The 23623-nt window shown below is 44.7% G+C and overlaps 1 protein-coding gene and 1 long non-coding RNA gene across 2 annotated transcripts in view; one reads left to right on the top strand and one right to left on the bottom strand.

Moving 5' to 3' along the window:
- LOC122152496 overlaps positions 1 to 23623 on the top strand; it is a 118180-nt gene that overhangs the window by 74462 nt on the left and 20095 nt on the right. The window lies entirely within an intron of this gene.
- On the bottom strand, positions 1838 to 4331 carry RASSF10 (Ras association domain family member 10). The gene has a single exon (XM_042784742.1). It carries the CDS (start codon positions 3262 to 3264, stop codon positions 1930 to 1932), a length of 1335 nt encoding a protein of 444 aa, XP_042640676.1. The 5' UTR covers positions 3265 to 4331; the 3' UTR covers positions 1838 to 1929.

Genomic DNA, 23623 nt, shown 5'->3' with positions numbered 1-23623 from the left:
ACGCATGCTCTGTTACTTGTACCCAAGGGAGCCCCTCGTGCTGTCAGGAAGTGAGGGGACACTGCTGTCATGAGATAAATGGGAGAGGTCTGACCTGGTGTATCATTCTACTTGCTTTGCAGTAGAGTAAATGACACCATAAGGTAACACAACACAATCCCAGTCCTTATATATATATATATATGTATGTTGTTTTTTTTTTTTTTAAATCACATTCAAGTGGGAACACTTACTTAGTCTTATTAAGAGTTTTATTAGCTCTAAAAATAGGTTCTTAAATATTTTCCAAGGTTGACCAAAATATGAAAAACAATTATATAATCAGTGTTTAAAATAAAACACGGTTTGTTATAACTGAGACCTATTCAGTGGAATAACATTTATCAAGAATGATAGCATATAGGGAATTGTACAGCCTCAAATCCCCAACCAGCATTTCTCCACTTGCTTGCAAACTGACCAGTTGCAGAGTCTAGTCTTCTGTTGTCCAACAGCATTCCTACCAGCAAGAACACTGCAAAAGATTAGAACCCAGTCTTTGGGTGAGGAAGCTGTGAGGTCTTTATCAAAAATAAAGAACTGGTCTATTGGTGTACCCTTTTTTTATACATTCTTATTGTTAAATGCAAACTTTCATAAATAGCCTTACATAAATAATCTCAGAAGTTTTAAAAGGTTCATACTGTCAGTCAGACCTGACTCAACATTCTCTGGTCTCTTACTGCTTAAACTGTTTCTGCAATTATTATGGAGTACAAGAATCCTTTATGTCTCTTATTGTAAGAGCAGATCATGTATTTTCAGTAGGAGTTAAGCTGCAGAGGAAGATTTGGCAGTTAAGTGAAATGCATGTTACAGCTGATGCTGTATTATTTTTTTATTGGAATAACTGATGAAAAGATTAAGCTGTAGTGCAGGTAGGGCTTGAGTCATGCTTCTGTCATTATATCTCTTGGCCTGATATGAACTATATTATTAAAAAGAGTAGCTCAGGCTGATTCTGGACTTTGTTTATCTACAACCAAGCTCAGCCAAATACCAGCTAGCCTACTGAAAAAAACATAGTTGAAGGCTGTGTACGTATAGGTACTGCTAATTACTTTCAATGACTGTCAAATGAACATTGATTCTAACAGATTTCTTAGTATGCCTTTAAACAAAGCACTTATCTATGCGTAAGAAAAAGCACTATGCTGAGCAGAGTTAATACAACATGTTAATCTGTATTTTGTTCTTTTTTTAAAAAAATAAGTGATTTATCATCCCTTTTTGTTGCCAAAAGGAACTGCAGCACCTTCTGAAAGCTTGTGCCCTGGGAGCTCCTGGTATCTGTTTCAGTAACATCCACATCTCTTTTCCTCCGTAGTGTTAAAAGGACCAGCAGCTTTTAGTTTTGGTGGCTCTTTTCCCGTAAAGGAGCTTGGTGTATTTGTAAATGACAGCCAGTATAACCCACTGTCTGACTTTGCAAGGCTGAGAAACTGTTTGGGAGAGAACTGATTTCCCCTCCAGGGAGCATACTGTGGCGTTTTACTGGCACAGAGATTATCTGGAGTAGCCTGTGCTGCAGTGGGGATGGCGTGGGAAACCGTAGGCTTAAAAGGCCCATCAAGAAAACCGTCGGAGGGAAGCAGGCGGCAGGCTTTAAGGAGCGAGCGATCCCAGGCGTGAACGCAACACCACCACGCTGCGGGTTTCTCATCCTCAGATAAAAATACCGGCGAGCCATCCTCACCGCTGCTCGCCGCTGACTAGTTAGAACAAGTTTAAACTCGGGAGCTAAAAGTAAAACGTCTCCCCTGCGTGACTGCCTCCTGCACCGGGCGTCTTCCCGCCCGCCCCGCGGTGGGGCCGCGCTGCCCGGCGGCGGGGGGGGGGCACCGCGGCCGCTGCGGAGCCGGGCCGCAGCCTGCCCGCTCTCCCCGGGCGCTAGACGAGGGACTCGCAGACGGGCACCGAGTCCGAGTCCTGGCTGTGCATGGAGCTCAGCCCCGTGTCCGAGTCCTCGTCGTTGTCGGCGCGGTCCTTGCGCAGCCCCCGCGCCTGCTCCAGCCAGCCGCCCCCCGCCGCCGGCCGCCCCCCGCCCGCCGCCCCGCGCGGCTCCGCCGGCGCTTCCGCCACGTCCAGGGTGCCCAGCGTCTCCAGCAGCCGCTGCAGCTCCCGCTCCTTGTCCTCCCACGCCCGCTGCGTGTAGTCCAGGTCGGTTTTGACGGCCTCCAGGTCCGTGCTCAGCTTGAGGCCGATGTAGAGGCTGGTGCTGAGCTGGGTCTTCACCCGTTCGTGCTCCAGGTGCAGCTCGCCCTCGCCGCCGCCGCTCAGCTCCGTGGTGTCGCAGTCCGTCTCGGCTAGGCCGGGCCCCGCCGCCAGCTCCAGCTCCTCCCGCCGCCGCTTCATCCAGCGCTCGTTGAGCTCCTCCTGGATCTCGGCGGCCAGGTGCTCCAGCAGCTCCTCCTGCTGCGCCCGCTGCTCCTGCAGCTGCAGCACCTCCTCGCACTTCCTGGCGTAGTCTTCCTCGGGGCGGCCGGCGGCGGGCTGGGCCTCCCGGCCCGGCTCCGGCTCCCCGCCGCCGGCCCCTAGCAGGTAGGTGTCCTGCACGTAGTTGACGCCGTGCCGCTTCATGCGGTCCAGGTGGATTTTGGCCTCGTACCTGTCGATCTCCCGGTCCAGCTCGCGGAGCCGCTGGATCTGCTGCCGGATGGTGTGGTCCTGCGAGAGCACCAGGTGCACCAGCGTCTCCATCCTCTCCGCCGACGAGGCCTCCCGGGCCAGCGGCTGCTGCCGCTTCTTGTTGATCTTGGCCAGCTTGCGGAAGGCTTTCCTCACCACCCGCCGCTGCCGCTCCTGCGTGAGCGCCAGGCTGGCGCGGGCCGCCCCCAGGCCGTGGCCGGGGCGCTCCTTGCTGAGCACCACCCGTGCCTCGGCACTGCGCGGCCCCGCGTTGGGCAGCGAGGCCTCGCTGCGCACCAGCACGAAGCGCACGTTCTCCTGCTCGTCCCCCCACGCCACCCAGAGCCGCAGGATCTTCGTCTTGTTGGGCAGGATCCGCTCGAAGCCGCGCCACTTCTCCACGATGCAGTAGGAGTGCGGCGGCCCCGACAGCATCCCGCCGGCGGGCTCGGGCAGCGCCGGCCGCTGCCGCCGGTGGTGGCTGTCCTCCAGCAGCACCCGCACCACGTCCGAGCAGGTGGTCCGTCGGGAGAGCCCGGAGATCAGCTTCTCCTCCTGGCAGATCCACACTGAGATCTTCCGCTCCTCGGGCTCCATCGGGGGCAGCTGCGGGCGGGCGGCCGGGGCCGCCGACTCAGGGCTGGCCGGGCAGCCGCTCCATGGGGAGCGCTCAGGGGAGGCGCGGCGCCGCCCGCCCGCCCGGCCCCAGCATGGCCGGGATGCCTCCCCGCCCGCGGCACCCCGCCCGGCCGCTCCGCCGGCCGCTCCACCCCTTCCTGCCCGGTGCCGAGCCCGGCACAGCGGCTCCCGCCCGCCGCCGCCCGCGCTCTCTCTGCCGGCTCCCGCCGCCGCCGGGTTTTTCCTCTCCCACCACGTGGGCGCCCCCCCCGGCTCACGCCCCGGCGGGCAGCGCCGCCCCGGCACTCCGCGCCGAAATTCGCCGGCGCGGAAACTTCAAGGCGGGTCGCCGTCGTCTGTGTCTCTTCCTCTGTGCCCTGCCCCTGCCGCGGACCGGCGGCGTCGAGGGATCGTCCAAAGTGCCGAGGGACAGGAGCGAATCCGGGAGCTTCAAAGTGAAAGCGAGGGCTAGCGAGGAATTTCCAGTTTTAGAAAATCGTCCGCCTGTAATTAGGAAATTCATGTGTGTAAAGCACTTCGCAGATGAAATATGCAAAGGACGGGAACGTCTAAGTGTTATTAAAATACTAGCAGAGCCAGATTTTAATGGGAGCTTGCTGTGTACTTTGATGAGAACGGGATCCGTCTCTGAGTGCGGATTAAAATGGGGAGATGTAAAAAATGGTAATAAAAAGCAGGGTTGTGGTGCTGATTTTCATGTTGCGATTGCATTGCAGGCGTTCACGCACCTATGCTTTTCTATGTGGCTAGAAAGTATTGCAGTGGGTAAAGGGGGTAAACTCTAAAGCGTGAAGGCTGATCTATACCTTTTGGGGGATCTTTAGAGCCAATAAAATTGGTGTCCCATGTGGAGAGGAATATGGTTTGTGTCCCACTCAGTAAAACAGAATGGTGTTATGGTATTGTAGCCTAACTACTGTAATTTTACTGTTTGAAACAGCAAAGTTGGAGCACACAAGATCATTAACAATTCTGCAGCCTAATGTCCTCCTTTCCCCTAAAGTACACAGCTCAGGGTGGGCGGCTGCGGCTCTGGCTTTTCCTGCATTCACCTGGAAGGGCATAGTCCTAGGGAAGACAGCCTGCCTTCTGCCCTGGCTGCATAAGGCCACTCATTACGATGGTGGTTTGTGCCATGCGGTCCTGTCCACTGAGGAAGTGGGCCACGGGACACGCAACGCCAGCATTTCTGGAGCTGAAGGTCACAGTGTGTCGTGTGCCTGCTGCTAATGTCCGTTTCCTGTGTAATTGTGGGTGAAAAGGTTCCAAACCGAGGTGGCTGCTGCATGTTGCAATAAGGGCACGCAAGATAGGGGTGTTGGGAACAGGCTGTATCGTGCTTTCTGACCCCAGCTGCCTTACACTAAAGTTGCGTATTCCTGTCCCGCGGTATAGTCTGTTATTGCTAAAGTTGTTCTGCACATATGATGTGTCAGAAGTGCTAGTTCGGTGAACTTTTTTTGTATAGAGGGAAGGGTTTGCTGATGGAAAGTTACTACTGAGGTGTGCAGACCTTTTGTTCAGTCTGTCGATTATGCCTAAAAGCATCATTCACTTCAGGGCAGAGGAAGGTGGACCCAGCAATGGCAGTCCTGTAAGAGACCAAAATGGCCTTGACAAATGGGGTCATAAGGACACGTGAGACAAACCCAACAGCTCACACTGTCCCAGAATGATATAGAGTGTTGAAGAGGAATGGGAGGCACAACTCAGCTTTGCCTCTGAAAAGCCCGAGATAAAAGTCCAGGAGGGTAGGAAAAGAAAAACCTTGTTGCTCTCATCAGGCTGGCAGAAACTTAGAAATTCCTTGTTGTCTTCTGCAGAATCAGGTGCAGCAAAAGGATTAATGAGGCAGTGAGAAATAGTCTGTCTCCTTTACTGGTAGTTCCTTACCTTTCCCATTTAGTTTTGATCTCATTTTACATGTATTTCCTATGGGAATGTCTGTACCTACTTTGTTCTGGCAAAGAAAAATACAGGAAGAGCAGGGTGTGATGTGAAGAGACATCTTATGCTCCCCACAGGTCAAGCTGCTCCGACTAGTCTGACTGCCTGTATCTATCCAGCATCCAAGCCTGGCTTTGTGCGATGAAATTGGAAGGTGATCGTTCCATCTTTCCTTGCCCACATCTCTGTGTGTGGAGAACTGGCTCTGCCTCCCCAGTGGAGCCCCCAAGGCAGCATTGCCAGAGAGAGAACGAAGATGTTGGCAGTTTGGTTGGAGGCAATAAGGTTAAGATTAATGAGACAAACACTTGACTTTGGTAGGATAAGCCTATCAGATGAGTATGTATATAATCTGTGGTTGAAAAGCTGGCATTAGAAATTTACATTGTTAGATCTCAAGTTTAGCCCTCAGGAATTTTGATTCAGGCTGTCTGCAGACTCAGGAAACAGCCACCAAAGCTTCAAAAGTTTGACAGCTTAAACACATAAGCACCTATCTGAAGCAAAGTTTGGGCCCTGCCATGCTGAATCCCAAAAAGCAATTGAATGTATGCAACCCTTTGCCTTTCCTTCAAGGATCTTAAAGCATCCTGCAGAGGAAGATAGTGCTATTATCTCATTTTTACAGGTAAGAATGGTAGGGCATGAAGGAGTCAAGTGCCTCGCCTGAGGTGATATAGCAAGGCAGTAGCAGTGTCATGAAGCTAATCAGGTTTCTTCACTCTGGTGCCATTAGTCACTGAACTTGACTGCTTAGTGCTCTGCCTCCTTCCTCTGCTTTTAATTATTCCATGAGAAAGGGAGATGAGGAAGTATGCATTAGTTCAACGACTACAGACGGTGATAGAATGAAAGTGCGAACTCGGCAGACGATATATTCCATATGTCCAGTGAGGCAACAGGAGGCAGTAGCATTACAGACTACTTCAAGATGTCTCCTGCCTGGTGAAGGTAAATCTCCTGCTTCAGTTGATTGTGCCTGCAAGTCTCAACAGTGGCATGCAGAGAGGCTGTGTCACTAAAATACCAAGTTGAAGGGAAGGACGGTTGTTCCTCTCTTTACTCCCTTCCCCACAGAGCAGTGATATATGAGGTATTCTATAATTTCTGAAACAAGCATATCACACAATTTAAAGCTTAAGATGTAATAAACATGATCTTCTGTAATCCAGAGGCTGTTTCTATACTGCCGGATCAGTGCACAGCTGTCAGCAGGCTCTGCTTCCGAAGCACAGACTTCCTTGACAGAGTGCTACCCACAGCATCGCTGCATGGCATGTATTTCTTTGTTTTATTAATTACAAAAATTCAAAGTTTATGATACTCTTAACAGCCACATAACATCCAAAAAGAAAACTGAGTTTAACATTTTAGGCTGTATTGAAAAGTCCATGCCCAGATATAGACTAGTTTATTTTTACCAGCTGCAGAAGAATTACAAGGCCAAGTGATGGGAAATCAGCTATATTCTGGCACACCACATGAAGATCTTTCTCTTCCTTCCATTTTGTTGACCTATGCAAGTAAATTACCAAATCTTTTGTGATAAGAACAGCATCATTTCCCATTATAGGGTTGGATAGTGAGGTGTCTGTTTCTTTTTTTTCTTTCTTTTTTTTTAGAGCTGATCTACCAGAACGAAATTGCAGCCCTGATATTGTTAATAGGATGATGCAAGACTTTATCTTGAATACTTTGAATCTAAAACAAATAAATAAAAATTTATTTCCTGCTTCCATAATTCATATAGCAGGGAAGTGGGAGAACTCTTAGAAAACTGTATTTGAGACACAGAATTATTTTCTTTCAAAAGCATTTAAATGGAAAAAGTGTAGGGATTTGGATTCAGGGTATTTTTCTTTTTTTCCACAGTGGAGTTGCCTTTACTTTTTAGATCACTCTCAGGACAATTTACTTATTTTTCCTGAGGTTACAGTTCAAAAGAATACAGTCTAAGTGAGATGAGTAAAGGCAGGCTGCAACTGGTAATCTATTGAGCCATCACTGTCTGGAAAAGTTATTCTTTGTTGTGATGCTGAACAGCAAGGCTGTTTTCCCGGCTCCTCTTCCAATGTTCCTGTTAATCGTATTTTATTATAATAATAATCTTATACTTGTTGTTTTCTATCATTTTGCCTCAACAAACATTGATGAAGTCTTAGGGCATAACTTGACTGTTAGTATTACAGACTTCTGCGGTGCTTGCTTGCCTTTACAGATCCATGAATAGTGGAAGGGGCTATTGAGCTTACAGGTCACTCTCTCACAGATGCTTTTTCTTTTGTACCTAGTTTTTCCTGAAAGTATAGAGCTGAATAACCAAATCATGTTGTGAATAACCAAATCATTCCTAGTTAGCATGCATAGAGTGAAGCGCTTGAAAAACTACCTGTTAGCAGGAGTATTCAGACCTTAGTCAAAACAGTTTGTGGACTTACACTTTCATTTGAAAGTAAGTTGTTCAGTTTGTAACTGAACAGCTTTAGTGGTGAGAGAAAGCTTCTCACTTTCAGGCTTTCTGTTGAAGCCACTGAAGGAACTGGCATTTTTGATAAAGATGACTTGTAAGAAGAGTAATGAACTCTTGATCTGCTTCTGTAAGCTATAAGCTCTGTGAAGTCTTGACCTACTTCCTTCAGTTTCTTGCATCTGATGTTGTACCGCCTTGCTTCTGAATGCCCCCTATGCAACCAGTACAGCTGATATGTGCAACCTGGAGTAATTCTTTGCTTCACATCACTGATGACACTTGCATGCTTGTGTAATCCATTTGGGAAGACTGTGGTGTGGTGTGGTCTGTTTGAATAATAGCTGCTGATGCTGGGTTATACAGCTTTGACTACTTTATCCAACTTCTTTTTTAATGTGCGCACACTCAAACTACAAACAGGTATGTCAGGAGGAAATTGTCTTCTAGTGAAATCAGAGGGGGCTGCATGGGTAAATCCTTCTTCAGTGCTTTGAAAATGCAGGCACGTCTATAGACTACTATTAAAGAAAATTATGATGATGTATATTTATATTACAGTACAGCCTGGAAGTCTTGATGTACTAGGTGTAATGTAAATGCATCAGAAGAGACTATCCCTGCCTTGAAGGCTTAACCAATGTCATGCAGCAGGTTAGGGGCACAGCAAAGATCAGTACTAGCAACACCGATTTCCAACCTCTCATCTTTGAACCGAATCTTTAACAACTTGGTTTTATATCTTTGTTATGTGCCTACAACTCTTATGATGGAGAAGAATCCCTCTCCCTTTACACCTTGTGTTTCAGATTTTCTTTTCTTACTGAATGCTGTTTAGCATAAATGAAGAACAAAAATAGTTGAACAGAGCAGAAAACTTTTTCCTTATAATGTGCACAATAGATCTTCAAAGCTTTGATTCTGAATAAGTCAGTGGAGGTGCACTAGTATGCTTTGGGGGGAAAATATGAGTAAGATCAGATTCAAATGATGGTTATAACTTTCCTTCTCCAAAAAACATTAAAGGTATTTGAAAATGGTTTAGTACTACTTTAATAGCTTAGTCTTAGCTTGAATACCCAGTCTTTGTTGATCAATAAAGGAATCAAGAATTAGGTACAGTGATATTCCTTTCCTCATTAGACATCCTCAGTGCAAATATGATGATTTTAATTATTTAGCACTCGTATCTTCTTTGCTTTTACATTAAACAGTTCTCTTATCCCTTCAGAAAATGTCTGAGGTTCTCACAGTGATTGTTTCTTCACTTTTGATCATTAAGCTCAAAACAGATATACTAGGTCATTCATTATCTTATTGAGATTTATCAGGAAGGCTTTTAACTACCAAATATTTAGGACCAAAATATTCTTGTTGATTTTTTTTTTTTCCCCTACTAACTTGTGAATATCCATTAGAACATACGTTCTCTTCTTTTTGAGTAAGCAAACACTGCGGTCTCAGTAACACAGATGGTAGAGAGTTTCCCATACAGGCATTCAGATTACCTCTTTTGCAGGTCAGTTTTATATGTATGGAAGGGACTTGAGCTTTCTGGCTGTAATGGAGCAATTAGAGAAAAGTTCTCATGTTGTTTTTTTTCTGTACTGGCCAAGTAGAGGAGCAGCTCTGTCTGCTGGGATCAGTGACAAAACTCTTCACAGGTTTCACTGGGAGCTGGCCCTAGAGTGCTGATAGTTGGAAATGTTAGTTAGGGATGAAGCAAACATCTGTTTTCATGCTGGCAGTGTGAGTAATATGGTTCCTCAACGTAACTGCTGTGAAGAAAGAGGCCCCGGATCAACCTTGGCATTGCATTTTGGCAAGCCTGTCTGACTCACATGTGCTCACAGGTATGCTGTATGCACTACATTTCTGTAAGGCAGTTCTTGCAGGTACAAAGAGAGGGTTTGAATTTAATTATGTATTATCTGAGCTGGAGAACAGTTAGTGACGTACATTCCTGTCTGTGACTATGAAGTGTGCATTCTCTTTCTACCACCCTACACACATTCGCTCAGAAATTTGTAAGAATCAGAAGTTTTGTGTGCAAATGTAGGCATTGTCTATATATTGTGTGTAGATCTATTTTGTGTTTAGGTTTTGTGACATCCTTTTTTCCAGTGAAATATATTGTGGGGAGCTTTCTAAGTGTGTCAGAAATCACCCTGAAGTGAGATGTATTGTTGCAGTAAGATGTTTTGCCAGATTAGAATAAGTACAAAGGAATTCTCAGGGTTGAAATGAACAGAACTTTCAGTATTTCCAATATTACCATGAAATTGTTTGATTTTGAAGTGTGTCCTATAAATGTACTTACCAGGCAATCCATTTTACCTGTTCTGTTTGTAGGATCAATAGTTGATTTCAACTTTTATTGCACAGACTTATATTCAGATAAGGGTTTAAATATGTAGCTATGAATCCATATGTAAGAAGTATAATTTGCTTTTCAAGTATAATGAAATCCTTACTGAATTAAGACCATGAGATTAGTACATTCTCCAGCCTCATTCTGTCCAGTTGTGATCTTTCTAACTTTTTGCAGAAAACATTCCCCAAGTCTTACTTCCGAACTTTTGTATTATTACTTCAAGACATTTGTATCTTTGAACCATTTCTAAATTTCCTTTTTTTTTTTTGTATTCTTGGTAGATCATTGTCATACTAGCCTAACTTGAGCCTAGCCTTTGTGAGTAGTTCAAATGAATAAATACAATTCATAGATGAATAAATAAAGATGCTTTACAAATTATTTTGACAAAAGATAATGCAAAAAGACTTAAAGAGAATATGAAGCTGGATACAGACTGTGTATATTCATGTGGCCCTCGACCCCATTCTGACATTAACAGTGACAGCTGGATTAGGTCCAGGGGCCAGAAATCTCTAGAAAGCAAGATGATTTCAATGATGCTGTTCTTTCCCTTGAGCAAATAGGTCTTGGATGGGTTCCATAGACAGAAAATAAAATTAGATGCAACTTAAGCTGGTGGAAAAACATGAATGGTAAAATGCAATGTGAGAAAGACACCTAGGTTAAAGTAATGTGGAAAAAGCCCTGGAGATGGGCGCATGAAGCAGGGAAATAGAGTATGTTATTCTTTGAAGCATGGCTTTTCTGAGAGTCCCAGGAAGATGGTGTGATCTAAGGAAATGCTCACTTTCCCTCAGGACGGCCCAGCACAGGCCTGAAAAATAATACTGTAGGAGACACCTGAATTGTTTAGCACTTGTTACGTTGCTGTAAAAAAAAGAATGTTTCTCTTCATCTTTTTCCTCAGCTTAATAAGTTAGCATGATCCCTAGCTAAGCCATAAGTATTAAATCGTAATGAAAGCAATGGAGAGATGACAGCAAGTGCGCTGCAAGGAAAATAAGAAAAGAAGAATTCAGGGGATGTCAAGAAAATCAGTCGGAGCTGGCAGTTTCTAGATTTTTGTTTTAAAGGAAGTGACAGAAGCATTAATATAAACAAGAATTGGCACAGCACTGTAAAATATAGTGAATGATCCTGGCAGAAATGGGGACCGTACCTAGAGCCTGTGTTTGCGTAGTGGCAACCAAGTTTTCAGAAGGCCTAAATCCTTGCACAACCATGCAGGTATTACATGCAACAAGTGAAAAGACTGATTATTAATGTGCCTGCCGTTCTGTATAATGCTGTGCTTTTCCCACAAGAGATTTTTCAGGTTAGCATACAAATTGACAACTGTATTAAAAGTGAGATTGTATCTGCCTCATTTACTTGTCACTCAGGAAAGAATGGTACTCCATCCATCATCAGCTCCTTGTGCTGCAGTGGACTGCTGCATTGTAATTCTCTTGTTATTGTAAAGAGCCTCCAGTCTTATCCTTTACTTTATAAACAGTTCTCAGGGAGTCTCATGGGGCTTCTGAGATGGGTGTAGGTTCTGCTGGCAGCTGATTACTCTGGATGCCTTGCATGCATTTCTATTGAGTGCTTGTGAAGTCAGTTGTCAAAAGCTGACTGTTCAGCGGGAAAATAACACCAGCAGGCCACATTTACAGTGTTTCCTGTTGACTGGCCACTAATGACTGAGGAGTCATAATTTCTTAATGATTTAGTATTTACCAACTGAAAAAACTGCTGTTTTAATGGAGCATATATATTTTATGGCTAGTGAGGGCTTGAGACTTATGTGTCACTTATTAGTACATATAATAATGAATATAGTTAATTTGGGAGGTTTTTATATGCAGAAAATGAATGAGTCTGTTACTTCTACTAGGAATATTCATCATAAATCAGATTTTTATTAGCTTAAAGTAAATTAACTTCTTAAAGCTATGATGACTTATGTCAGCCTAAGATTTGGTCCAGACACCTTTTTGAAGCTGTATTATCTACAGTTTCTTGTTGTTGTAATTTGTGGCAACCTTTGAATCCTATGTACTATTTTTAGCAAGGAAACATAAGTTGATTTTATTTATCATAATAAAATGCACTTTTAACTGTAAAACTTTGTCAGCTACTTGTTTTTAAATAGAAGGCACTGTATAAACTGGTAATATTTGAACTGAAAAAAGTCTTAAGTACAGATTTTAAATTCCACATTGTTATGACAAGTCCTCTATTCTTTTCAGTCTTTTATTCCTCTCTTTAATTTCTATCCTGCTGGTACCAGCATCAGTCATTCATTTTGGCAGTGTTCCTTAACACAGATACAAGGAAGGAAAGACAACCTTTGAGCATGAAAAGTTAAGTGACTTTTCTCCATCTTACAGTTTTAGCGCTCTTGACAGCTTGAGGTCTGTTTTTCCTAAGGAACTTGTCAGTATTCAATGTACTACTCATAGCCACAGCCTCAGACTTGTCAAGTTGTTTACTGCTTATAGCTGTGTGCTTTGGGTATCCAGCCTCCTAACATCCTGCTTGACCACTGCTGTGCATGATCTAACTCCACTCGTACTGAACCACTGTTCACTTGACTCTGGACTATGAAACATTCTATATAAAAACAACAAAGCAAACCAATGAATAAAAAAAAAAAAAAAAAAAAAAAAAAAAGAAAAAGGAAAACTGGACCCATCACTGTGGGTTTTTTATTTGTTTTGCTTTTAAAGAAGAAAGGGAGAAAAAGAGGACAGAAAAAGAAACCTCGCATACTTGGCAGAAACCCTAACATTAGCAGCATAGAAGCAGTGTCAGGAGTGAAAAATAGGTCTCATCGAAAATCCCAGGAGAATTACCTTCTGAATGAGTGAAGACTTGATCCAAAGAGATCTTGGGTTGCTGCCACAGTCTTCAAGGGAATCTGGAGATGCTCAGAGCTATATGGCACAATCCTCCAATCTTCATAGCCTAGAAGTTCAGGTCTCATCTTTCCCTTATTAGAATACATGCTTACTCATACTGCAGCCTGAGTTAGTGATATGAAGCCTTTTGGCTAAAAGTTGAAAGGAAGCTGAAATCTTGTATCAGAGTGTTTGACAGTGAGGTTCTTAAAATATACCGGACTAAATCCAGAGATGTGGAGCCTACCTGCAGCTCAGTGCCCTGGTATAACACAGTGAGCGGTGTGATAGAAATGTCTGGATATTCACCAAGCTGTTACCATCTTTCATGAGAGTGGATTTGTGTGGAAACTTTTAATCCAAAGATTAAAATGAAACCTGAGTGCGGAATTTGTGGAGTAATTTTGTCAAAGTTTCTGTTATATATAGTTTTCTTTATTCATAGGGCTAATTGTGGTTCCCAAATGGTGGGTTGAGGGCCTTCGACTAAATAGAGCTCTAAAAAGGTCACTGCCACAGCCAGGGTCCCACCAGGCTGGTTACTGTGTAGGCATGTAGTTAGAGATCTATACCCTTTAGGACTGGGACTAAGCAAAGGTATGCTGAGGGAAAAGAGCAACTGCACTTCTGTTTTACAGAGAAAGAACGAGGATGCAGAAATAGACCAGGCAAGTTTGAAAATGTACTGGCTCTGGACTTCTAAGTCTCACTTCTGCCTTTGAAAGCCAGCTTTTCAGTGACTTGCCTGAATTGGGAAATGTTGAGGTGGCAGCCCCAGCCCATGGCACAGAGGGTCAACTTTGTGCCCTGAAGCCAGAGATGCTATCACCTGCCCTACTGCTGCCCTCGCTGCACCACTGCTGGCCGTGCCAGGCTGGTGCAGGCCAACTACTGACGGGGCAGGGACTCCCACGACTTCCTTTGGGGACTGTTGCCCTTCAGTGGCCTATTTCCATGACGCTCTAACATCTTCCATAGCCGGTGCACTGCTGTTGTCCAGCCTGCAGCCAGGTGTGGCTGGCTCTGTTTGGAACCCATGTTTATTTGAGGAGTGGAGGGTGGTGTGAGCAGGATGAATATGGATGTGTAATGGAATTGACTCGAATTTTCTCTAGTGTTATTTGGCTCCTGCCTCTCTTCCCCTTTTCAATCAGTACAGTAGAAAATTCTTTTGAAGGGAGATAATTTTACAAAGTGCTGAGTTCAGTGTTGCAGGGCCTCTGGCATCCAGCAGGAGACTTGCATGCTTTTAATCTATCTCCTGTGTTCCTATATTAAAGGAAATGTTTTCAAAGTGATTTTAGCAAGTTACTTGTGTGAAACCTATTAACAAATAATAGGATATACGCGTGTAACAGTTATTTTGCTTTCAGAGTTTGCCCTTAGGAGCAGAAAAGATTTCTCATTGCTAGAAATACTTCATTTCTTAAAAAAAAAAAAAAAAAAAGGCTCTCGTATGTGATTTTTCATTCCTGTCTTTCTTCTCTGCTGGCTTTAATCATGCAAACCTCCCACCAAGGTCAAGTAGAGTTCTGGCTGATTTACAGACTACAGGAACTGGAAAGCTGATGCAGGTTTAGTGACTATCTCCATAGGACTGAGGGACACAGTGGAGGCAAGAAGCAAATCTCAAACCCAGAAACATCCTCAATAATTTACCCTTCACCAGTGTTTCACTCCTTGAGAGAGAAAATTCCCACTATTTGAAGGGATGATTCTTTAAGAGGTCCTGCCCACATGATTGCAGTGTTTTCCTGTCAAAAGAACTGATCTTGTAATTGTGTGTTTGGCATGGTGAATGCTCCCATTTCCCAGTGGGTTGGAGAATGCTGAAGCGATTAAGTCCCACAGACAGTTTTGATAGGCTGTAGTTGAGATGAAAAGTGTACCATAAATATGCATGTATGATGTTGCTTCTTACAATTTCAGTTTTGCTAAGAAATGAGATTTCTTCATCAATTTATATAAACTGAAAATAGATAACATTGCAGCTATGACAAACTGTAAGACCAGCTGTGCAATAGTATCTACCCGCGTGGTGTGTTGTGGCAAACCCAAGGTTATTCCTCTTCCACAGGAAGGTTAGCCACCTCCTGTTGCTGAGGAGCAGCTGACACACACTGATTTGTTCCCATGTGAAACAGCAGTTCACAGCTTCCGTGGTCTGTGGTGTCCAAGACAACACTAACTAGGGCCTTCATTTCCAGGTGGGAATTTAGGGCATGAGTGGGCCATGGTATTCAGGAGAGGAAAGAACAAAATGGGCTGGGAGTAATGTGGGCAGTATGAATTTTGGGAGGAAAGGATTTCTGACTTGGAATATTAGGTGAAGTCAGAAGCGCAAGGATCTTGGTATGTAGCATGAGGTAAGTAAGAAAATGTGGGAAGGTAGTACACAGGGTGTGACAGTCATAAGTGGTGGAGAGTAGCAGACATGATGGGACAGTCATGGAGCAGCAGCCTTGTTTGTATCCATAAAATGTATGGCCCACTAGCAGACCACTGGAAGAAAACATAACATTATTTCTTTTCATTTATCGTTACTTCCCATCAGGAGTAATTGAGCAAAAATACCTTTTTTGTGGTGAGTCTGCTGCTCTGCTCTGCCATCCCAAGAGGCAGTGTCTTGAGCTGACATCTGTTGTAGACCAAGTAACTGCATCCTGGTATTTGAAGCCCTGGTCTTCTGTGCTCATTTGGTGAATTTTGGGGGATCAAGTGACTGGGAACTTTTTAGGTAGTTGTAGCTTTTAGCTAAAACTTTACTGATATTTGTTACTTAGCAGGATCTCATTTGTTCTGTATTGTATAAACCTGGAGGACTGTGGCCAGTCTTAAAGCGCTGTAATTTTGAGTCCCCTTTAATTTCCTTAGGCTGGTGGAATCCTCTCTAGAGATACAGTAGCAGGGAGCAACAGTGATCAAGGGGGGTGCAGAGCAGTTTGATATTCTGCCTTATTCTTTTGTTCAAACTCCCTCTGCTTCCCATACCTGTCTGTACTTAGCAGCATGCTCCACTTTGGGCTTGTCTCATGATGCAGCAGGAGAGGTTGAGATCAGAGATTTGGCTGTATCAAGAGCAATGTGACAGATCTTAGAGGAGCTATGTATGTGAAAAGATGACCATTCAGGGAACAGTTTGCTGTCTGCTCAGCACAATGTGACACTTTCTGTGATTCTGGTATAATGATAAGAGAAATGTGAAGGCTCCACAAAGGAGAAAAAAACAACCAAACAAACAAAAAAAACCCACCACACAACTGGGAGAGAAAGGGATACTATTAATAACATTATTCCTTGGGAATTTAGACTGTAATCTTTTGCTGAGTGGGGTGCATGCACTGTTGTTTAACTACTTTTTCATGACTTGACCTTTCCAGTTGGATTTGCCGAAATACATCTCTAGCAATAAAATGTGGCAATGTAACTTACCAGACTTACCAGTCCCCCCTCCTGGAAAGAAAAGCCCATTGCTGATTTTCTTATTTCACATTCCATCAATATCTCTGCTACTATCCTGTTTTGTGTAGAAGTAATTTTTATGCGAGTCTTTTAAATCATTAGACCTCCTTCTAACTTGAACAGCTGCTCACACTGGTTGGGCTCAGGGTTAGGCCCACAGTGAAGTAATAGGATCTCATACCTAACAGGTATGGGGGAAGGATTTCCCCCTTCCTCCCTTCTACTCTATTTGACCTGGCACCTTCATCCCACCTTACCCAGCTCTGCATTGTTCAGCTCCTTCTGCAGTATACGAATGCACATGCTGTTGTCTTATGGATTTTTTTTTTTCTCATTGGCTTGCTGTGGGTTAAAAATAAGAACCAATCTGTTCCATTTCAGGTGTCAAAACAAGTTCACTCAGTGTTGGAGAGAATGATGTCACTCTGTGACTTCTAGATACCAACCTCTTGGTGAGCCTGCTCCAAAGCCCAGTCTGTAGGAGGCTGGTGGTGGTTGGGTCTGAGCCATAACCCTCTTGCCATTATGGAATTAACGCATCAATTCTGATGTCTGTGTTTCAAAGCATCTTAAATGTTTTGAATTGTATATCACAGACTATACCGGAATGGCTCCAGATGGGCCTTACTCCCATTAATTTTCTAGCTGTCTCCCAGACGGGCCTCAGGCGAGCTCCTCGCACGCACCGCACCAGCGTGGGTGGCATCAGCGTGTCTCCCCCCCGAGGCAGCAGGCACCAGCTCTTGTTGCTGCTGTTCTCCAGCCACTTCCAGCACCACTAGCCAGCAAGCACTTCTGACTTTCCGCTCAGAGGGAACGTCGCTAACTTGGTGGGACACAATCCTTGTGTATGAGAACTGCCTTCCCAGCAGAGGTGGGACGCGGTGCCCCACAAAGCTTGAACGCGGTCCGTTCGACACGACCGACCCCCGCGGCAGCGCCCGCTGTGGGTGGCTGGATGCCCGCCGCACCGTGCCCGCCGTCTCAGCCTGCCGCCGGAGATCCCTGCGGGCTGCTGGAGCCGCGCCCGCTGCCCCTCTGCCCTGTGTCGGTCTCCACTCCCGCACCGTCAGGGACCCTCTCGTTTCCACGCGGCGCGACAGGACTCTGTCGCGACCTGCCCCTTCGCTGAGCCGCGCCGAGCGGCTTAAAACACACTTGTTGGTCGCTGAGGTGGGACGGCTCCCGGCGCCTTCCCGCTCCTGCCAGCCTCCGGCTTGCGCCCAGGGCAGGGCCGGGCCGCGCCGCGGGGCAGCACCCCTCGGCGCCCCCGGCCAGCGGCCATTTCCCGTGCCCGCGCCCCGCTGCTGCGCTGCCGCTCCGCGGTCTCTGCCGCCCCCTGCCGGCGCGCGGCGGCCGCCGTGGGGAGCCGCTGGGGTGTGAGGGGCGCGTGCCGCCTCAGGGCCGCGGGGCGGGCAGCGGACGGATACGCCGCGCGGGCTTGGCCCGGCCTTTCCTGAAGGAAACGTGGCTTTGCTGAGGCAGGCGGAGGGAGCGGGTTTGCGCTGTGCGGCCTTTGGGCTCCAGCCAGGAAGGCCTTGGCGGCCCAGGTGGAAGGCCCTTTGGTCTTCACCAGTGTTTCCACATGGCTCTCGCTTTCACTTGGATAAAAGGTGGTCGGTCTCCTCCTCAGAATCGGGGTGCTCAGTTTCAGACCACCCAGCAGAAAAGCCTCCTGCATATCTAAACCCTTGCCTGGGATGCCGTGGTTCACCTTAGTGTGTGTTTTGCCTACTCCTGCACAGCCAGGGCAGAGATTGCCTGCTTTGCATTCAGCTGAGCCTTTGTAAATCTAAATCTTTAAAACAATTACAGGCTGTGCAAAAGCAACAGGAAAAATAGTTTCCTGATGTGACATTTTTTCCCTGGAATATCTTTTTCTAACAGATTTGCCAAATCTTCTTGGGATGCTGGGCCCTTGACTTCATTTTCAGGGACTGAGAAAGGCAGAGAATCAGCTAATAACGAAGGAAAGAGCAGACAAGAACATCTCTTTCTTGTGCTGTGAGGTCATGGAAGAGTTCCTGAGCCAGTCTCATTGCAGGACCCCGACAGGGATCGTGCCAGTTTGGGAGGCTCCTTATTATGGTAGTTTTCCTCTATAACCCAGCCTGGAGAAAGCTACAGTAGTTGAAAGCTATGTTTTGTCTTCAGTGTGTCTTCTCATTACTGAAAAGAAACCTTCTGCACAAGCCACATCATCTTCTGGCATCAGATAATAGTTTGGTAAGCTAACACAGGAGTTAACTAAAAGAGAACAGTCTGCACATTTTGATCTGAACTCTTACCTCTTTACCAAAGAGGCTGTTGTGGTTTAACCCCAGCCGACAACTAAGCCCCACACAGCTACTCGCTCACACCCTCCCCTGGTGGGATGGGGGAGAGAATCTGAAGAGTAAAAGTGAGAAAACTCGTGAGTTGTGATAAAGACAGTTTAACAAGTAAACCAAAAGCCGCATGCGCAAGCAAAGCAAGGAATTCATTCCCCACTCCCCGTGGGCAGGCGGGTGCTCAGCCATCCCCAGGACAGCCGGGCTCCAGCACGTGTAACAGTGACTTGGGCAGACAAACCCCATCACTCTGAATGTCCCCCCTTCCTCCTCCTTCCCCCAGGTTCACATGCTGAGCATGACGCCATACGGCATGGGATGTCCCTGGGGTCAGTGAGGGGCAGCTGTCCCGGCTGTTGTCCCCTCCCAACTCCCTGTGCCCCCCAGCCACTCGCTGCTGGGGTGGGGTGAGAGGCAGAAAAGGCCTTGGCTCTGTGTAAGCACTGCTCAGTAGTAACTAAAACATTCCTGTGTTATCAATGCTCTTTTCAGCATGAATCCAAAACACAACCCCACACTAGCTCCTGTGAAAAAAATTAACTCTATCCCAGCCAAAACCAGCACAGAAGTTTATTTTGAGACCTTGTAAAGAAACAGGTAACTGGCTACAGGGCTGACTGTAACAAGGAAAGGTCAAGACAGTCATTACAGCGCTGGAGCCCAGCTCTGTCAGAGCTCAGCACCAGGGTCCACCCATACGCAGCAAATCAGCTGCAGGTTCCCACAGCTCCGCAATACACATATCACACACTGGAAGTGGATAGGTTTGCATAAATTTTACTGGTAATGAAATGAAATTAAATTAAATGGAATGTAAAAAGAGGAGAACTAATTAAGTGTCGTAAATATGATTGCATGAGAGAATTCATTCACGAAAGTAAAGAAGTGAGGCAAATTCATTTCTCGTTTACAGTAATTTACCTTGTGTTTTGCTATGAGGCTGAGTTCAGTTGCAGACTGCTTTGATGGTAAACTGATTCTCCTTTAGCAAGCTGTCACCTTTAAATCAAAGTAGGCTCCTGAAACTAGTGAATTACATATTTAAAATTAAGGATATGATCAAATATTTTGATAGGAAGCCAATTTTTGTGGTTTTCTGTTCAGCATCAGCAAGCATTTCCTATGTGTTGAAACTGAACTCTATGCTTCTTATAGCTCATGACTGTTAAAGGAAGTGATTTTGCTCTCCTAATCAAATATCTTACTTCTGAAGGCGGTGTGATCATTTCCCTGAATTAACCATCAAAACCATTTCTGCCAGCTGCATGATAAGAATCATCCTTCAGTCAACACTCACATTTTGGAAAGGAGGAGTGCCTAAAGAGGTATTCATATGGGATAGGCAAAGGTTTCAGAAAGTGTCTTTCACAGTAATATTTGCGCTTAGTGGTTTTTGCATAAGCAGCTTCCAACTATTTGGTTTTGTGTCTTCCATCTGCAGCCACATGTCGAATACTGTGTTCAGTTTTGGGTCCCTCACTACAAGAAAAACACTGAGGTGCTGGAGCATGTCCAAAGAAGAGCAACAAAGCTGGTGAAGGGTCTAGAGAAAAAGTCCTGTGAGGAGCAGCTGAGGGAACTGGGGTTGTTTAGCCTGAAGAAGGGGAGGCTCAGGGGAAACCTTATTGCTCTCTACAACTACCTGAAAGGAGGTTGTAGCGAGGTGGTGTCGGTCTTTTTTCCCCAAGTAACAAGTAATAGAACAAGAGGAAATGTCCTCGAGTTGCAGTAGGGAAGGTTTAGATTGGGTATTAGGAAAAATTTCTTCACAGTAAGGGTTGTCCAGCATTGGAGCAGGCTGCCCAGGGAAGTGGTTGGGTCACCATCTCTGGAGGTATTTATAAGACATGTAAATGTGGCACTTGGGGATATGGTTTAGTGATGGAATTGGCAATGCTAGGTTTACAGTTGGGCTCAATGATCTTAAGGGCCTTTTCCAACCTAAATAATTCTATAATTCTTAAAAATTGACCGTAGTAGCTTATTAAGGGCAGAGATGGACTTTAGCTACAGTAATGATCAACAGCTTTAACTTCAGAATGTCAAGGAACAGTACTGTTCATACTTCTTAGCCTGTCTGACATCTATCATAGGGGCAATCATTTTTATATAGCTCCAAATTCAGTGTCCCTAAGGAGTCCTAAATAATAGGATCCAAAAGAAGTTTTAAGATTTTTTCTTCATACAGTGTATCTGTGTTAAAGCTGGGTATAGAAATGTGCTGTTAGGATGCTTCTTAGAAGTTTTTAATGGACAATCATTAGAAAAATCTTTCGTTACAGAGCAGGTGAGGTTTTCCACCATTCCTTACTCCTTCTTCAAATCAAATGCAACTTTCTAAATACCCCTATTTAGGGTCTTAACTCAGAAAATGACATTCATGGAGACCTGCAAAGATGTAGCAAATGACTTACTGGCTGCAATTGAAGACCTGTTCTCTGGTGCCCCTCCCAAATACTGGAAATGTTCTCTCATATTCATTATCTATGGAGTAGATTGTTTCCTTCAGGCACATTGGCTTTCATCTACTTTCATATCCATCTTATTTTGTGGAAGTATATAACGCTTGCCAGTGGACTCACTGTCAAATAACATTTACTTCTCATATTTTATAAGTTGTTGTGGAGAAATGCAGAACTGAGCAAATTTTGTGGTAATGAGGTGTAGTACTCCATATGGCCAGGGAGTGCCCCTTCCTTTAACTGCCTTTTTACTGCTTTGTACATCTATTAATTTTATTTAGGTTTGCTAAATGAGACAGGCGCTAGCAGTCCCTGTGGTGCTCCATTAGACTCTCGCACCTCCTCTAACACTTTGCTGCTGATCGTTATCCTTTGTTTATATAGCTTCTGCCAGTTTTCCATCGTGTGACTGCTTGTGTCTGAGGCAGTTTAAACTGAGTAGGACAGGGAGCTGCTGTAGCATATGCCTTAATAAAACCCCCAAAACAAAAGCCTTTTGTACTCTTTGCATCCACTAATTTTGCAATCCAGTAGAAGTGAAGTTTGTGCAACAAGATTTCTTTGCAAGTGCACATTGCTTATTGCTCAGAGTTGCAGTCTTTGCTAGATGATTTGTAAATTTTCCTCTAGGTATGGTTGATTTATTACAGGTGTGTGAAGTAATTGAGAGGACTACTGGTGCTATACTTGCTTTATTCCTCTGTGGCACATACTGCAGTGCCAGTGATTTCTTTAGTGACGATTCCAATGAGATTCACAGTGATGTGCTTCAGGACTGATGGAGTTTTTAGGAACTGACATTAATGTGGGGTCACAATTTTATCCCCTGGTGCCTGAGTGTTTATTCCCCATGTATTTTACAGCATATTTGACCTGAAAGAGTTTTGTATTTGAGGCAGAACTCCCACACTGTTATGCCTATGGTCTTATCAGCAGTTCTGATACACTGGTTTTGTTGGTTATTCTGTTGGGTGTTTTTTCATGACTATTTCACAAGTGGTCAGATATAAGCAAAACAGGTTTAATGCTCAGACACGCAGACAACAAAAATCCCTGCTATTATTCCATGATCCCCCCACTCTGAAAGCTTCAATTATTTAATAGTATTTAGGCTCATGTACTGCTTTTCATCTCAAAGCACCTTATAAACATTAACAAATTAATTCCTATTACTGGTAAGTAATCTATTTTTTTTTCCTATTCTTAACCTCTTCTTCTTGCCACCTGCCAAGACACACAGATCAGTCTCCAGATCCTTCACTAGAATTGGAGCTGGAATGACTAAACAGTCAAAATATTTGCATCCCAGGTTTACCAATCTGCTCTGCCAAAAAAGCCACCCACCCTTTTCTTGGTATTCAAGACACAAAGGTTACAAGACTGAGTATAAATTATATTGGCTCAGTGCCACTAGAGAAAATTCTAATGAGCACAGCCATTGGGGGCAGGTTCTCTCTCTTTAATGACAAAGCAGCAAGAGACTTCTGCATGAGTTTTGGAAGTTGTGGCTGCCATTAGGAATGTGCATATTTTAAAATGTTGAAAAATATATCAGCCAAGAACGTACATGGAGGCATCCTGTAAAAGACTGGTCATCTTCTGTTAGATTGAATAATTGGGCAGATTAAGGTGTTTGTTTTGGGAAGACTTTGATACTTTGAATATATTCATATCAAATACACCTGTATGAAAGACACGTGTATGAAAGACACATGTGCATTATCTCTTCAATTCTCTGCATTAGGTAGTACAGAGGCAGAGCTTCTCCTTTTGAAGCAGTCACATTTTTGGTGGTTTCAACTCAGATAGTAGCAGGTGGGATGATGACCAGCAGAGGAGGTGAACAGAGTGAGGGTGCATCCTCCAGCTACCAGCCGGGCATCTCTGGTTTCAGTGCAGTGCTTGTTCACAGGTTCCCGTTACATATAGATACCATGCTAGGTAAGAATACCAGCACATACATCATAGCAGCAAATTTGGAGATTTACTTTGTTCACATCTGAAAAGCATAGCAGAGTTAGGAAAGGATGGTTCAAAACCAACCTAAGTTACAAAAAAGGCTGTGTTCATAGATCAGACCAGAAGAGATAATTCTAACCATAGATTTCAGCTTCCCACTGAAGCAGATCAGCAGAGTTCAGTATCTTAATTTATTCAAACTAGAGCATCTCTTGTAGAAAATGAAACCATTTTTGTATTTAAAATTTTTAATGAGGTAAAATGCATCATAAATCTTGGTATGCTTTTCCAAAGGTTTATGCTTTGTTTTTAAAAATGTAACATTTCTAGTGTGAATATTGTAGGGTTTTGGTTCACATAATTGTATCTCTTTCTATTTCTTGCTGTCTTCATATGAGAAATTAAAGCATTTTTTTTCTCATCCCTTTTAA

The sequence above is a fragment of the Tyto alba genome, unplaced genomic scaffold (assembly GCF_018691265.1).
Source record: "Tyto alba isolate M040663 unplaced genomic scaffold, T.alba_DEE_v4.0 Super-Scaffold_8, whole genome shotgun sequence".
Classification (NCBI taxonomy): Eukaryota; Metazoa; Chordata; class Aves; order Strigiformes; family Tytonidae; genus Tyto; species Tyto alba.
Note: the sequence above shows the minus strand (reverse complement) of the source record. Positions and strands in the feature narration are given on the sequence as shown.

What these genes read in the sequence shown, in the direction of transcription:
- RASSF10 (XM_042784742.1), bottom strand. Translation starts at nt 3,264, where the DNA reads ATGGAGCCCGAGGAGCGGAAGATCTCAGTGTGGATCTGCCAGGAGGAG.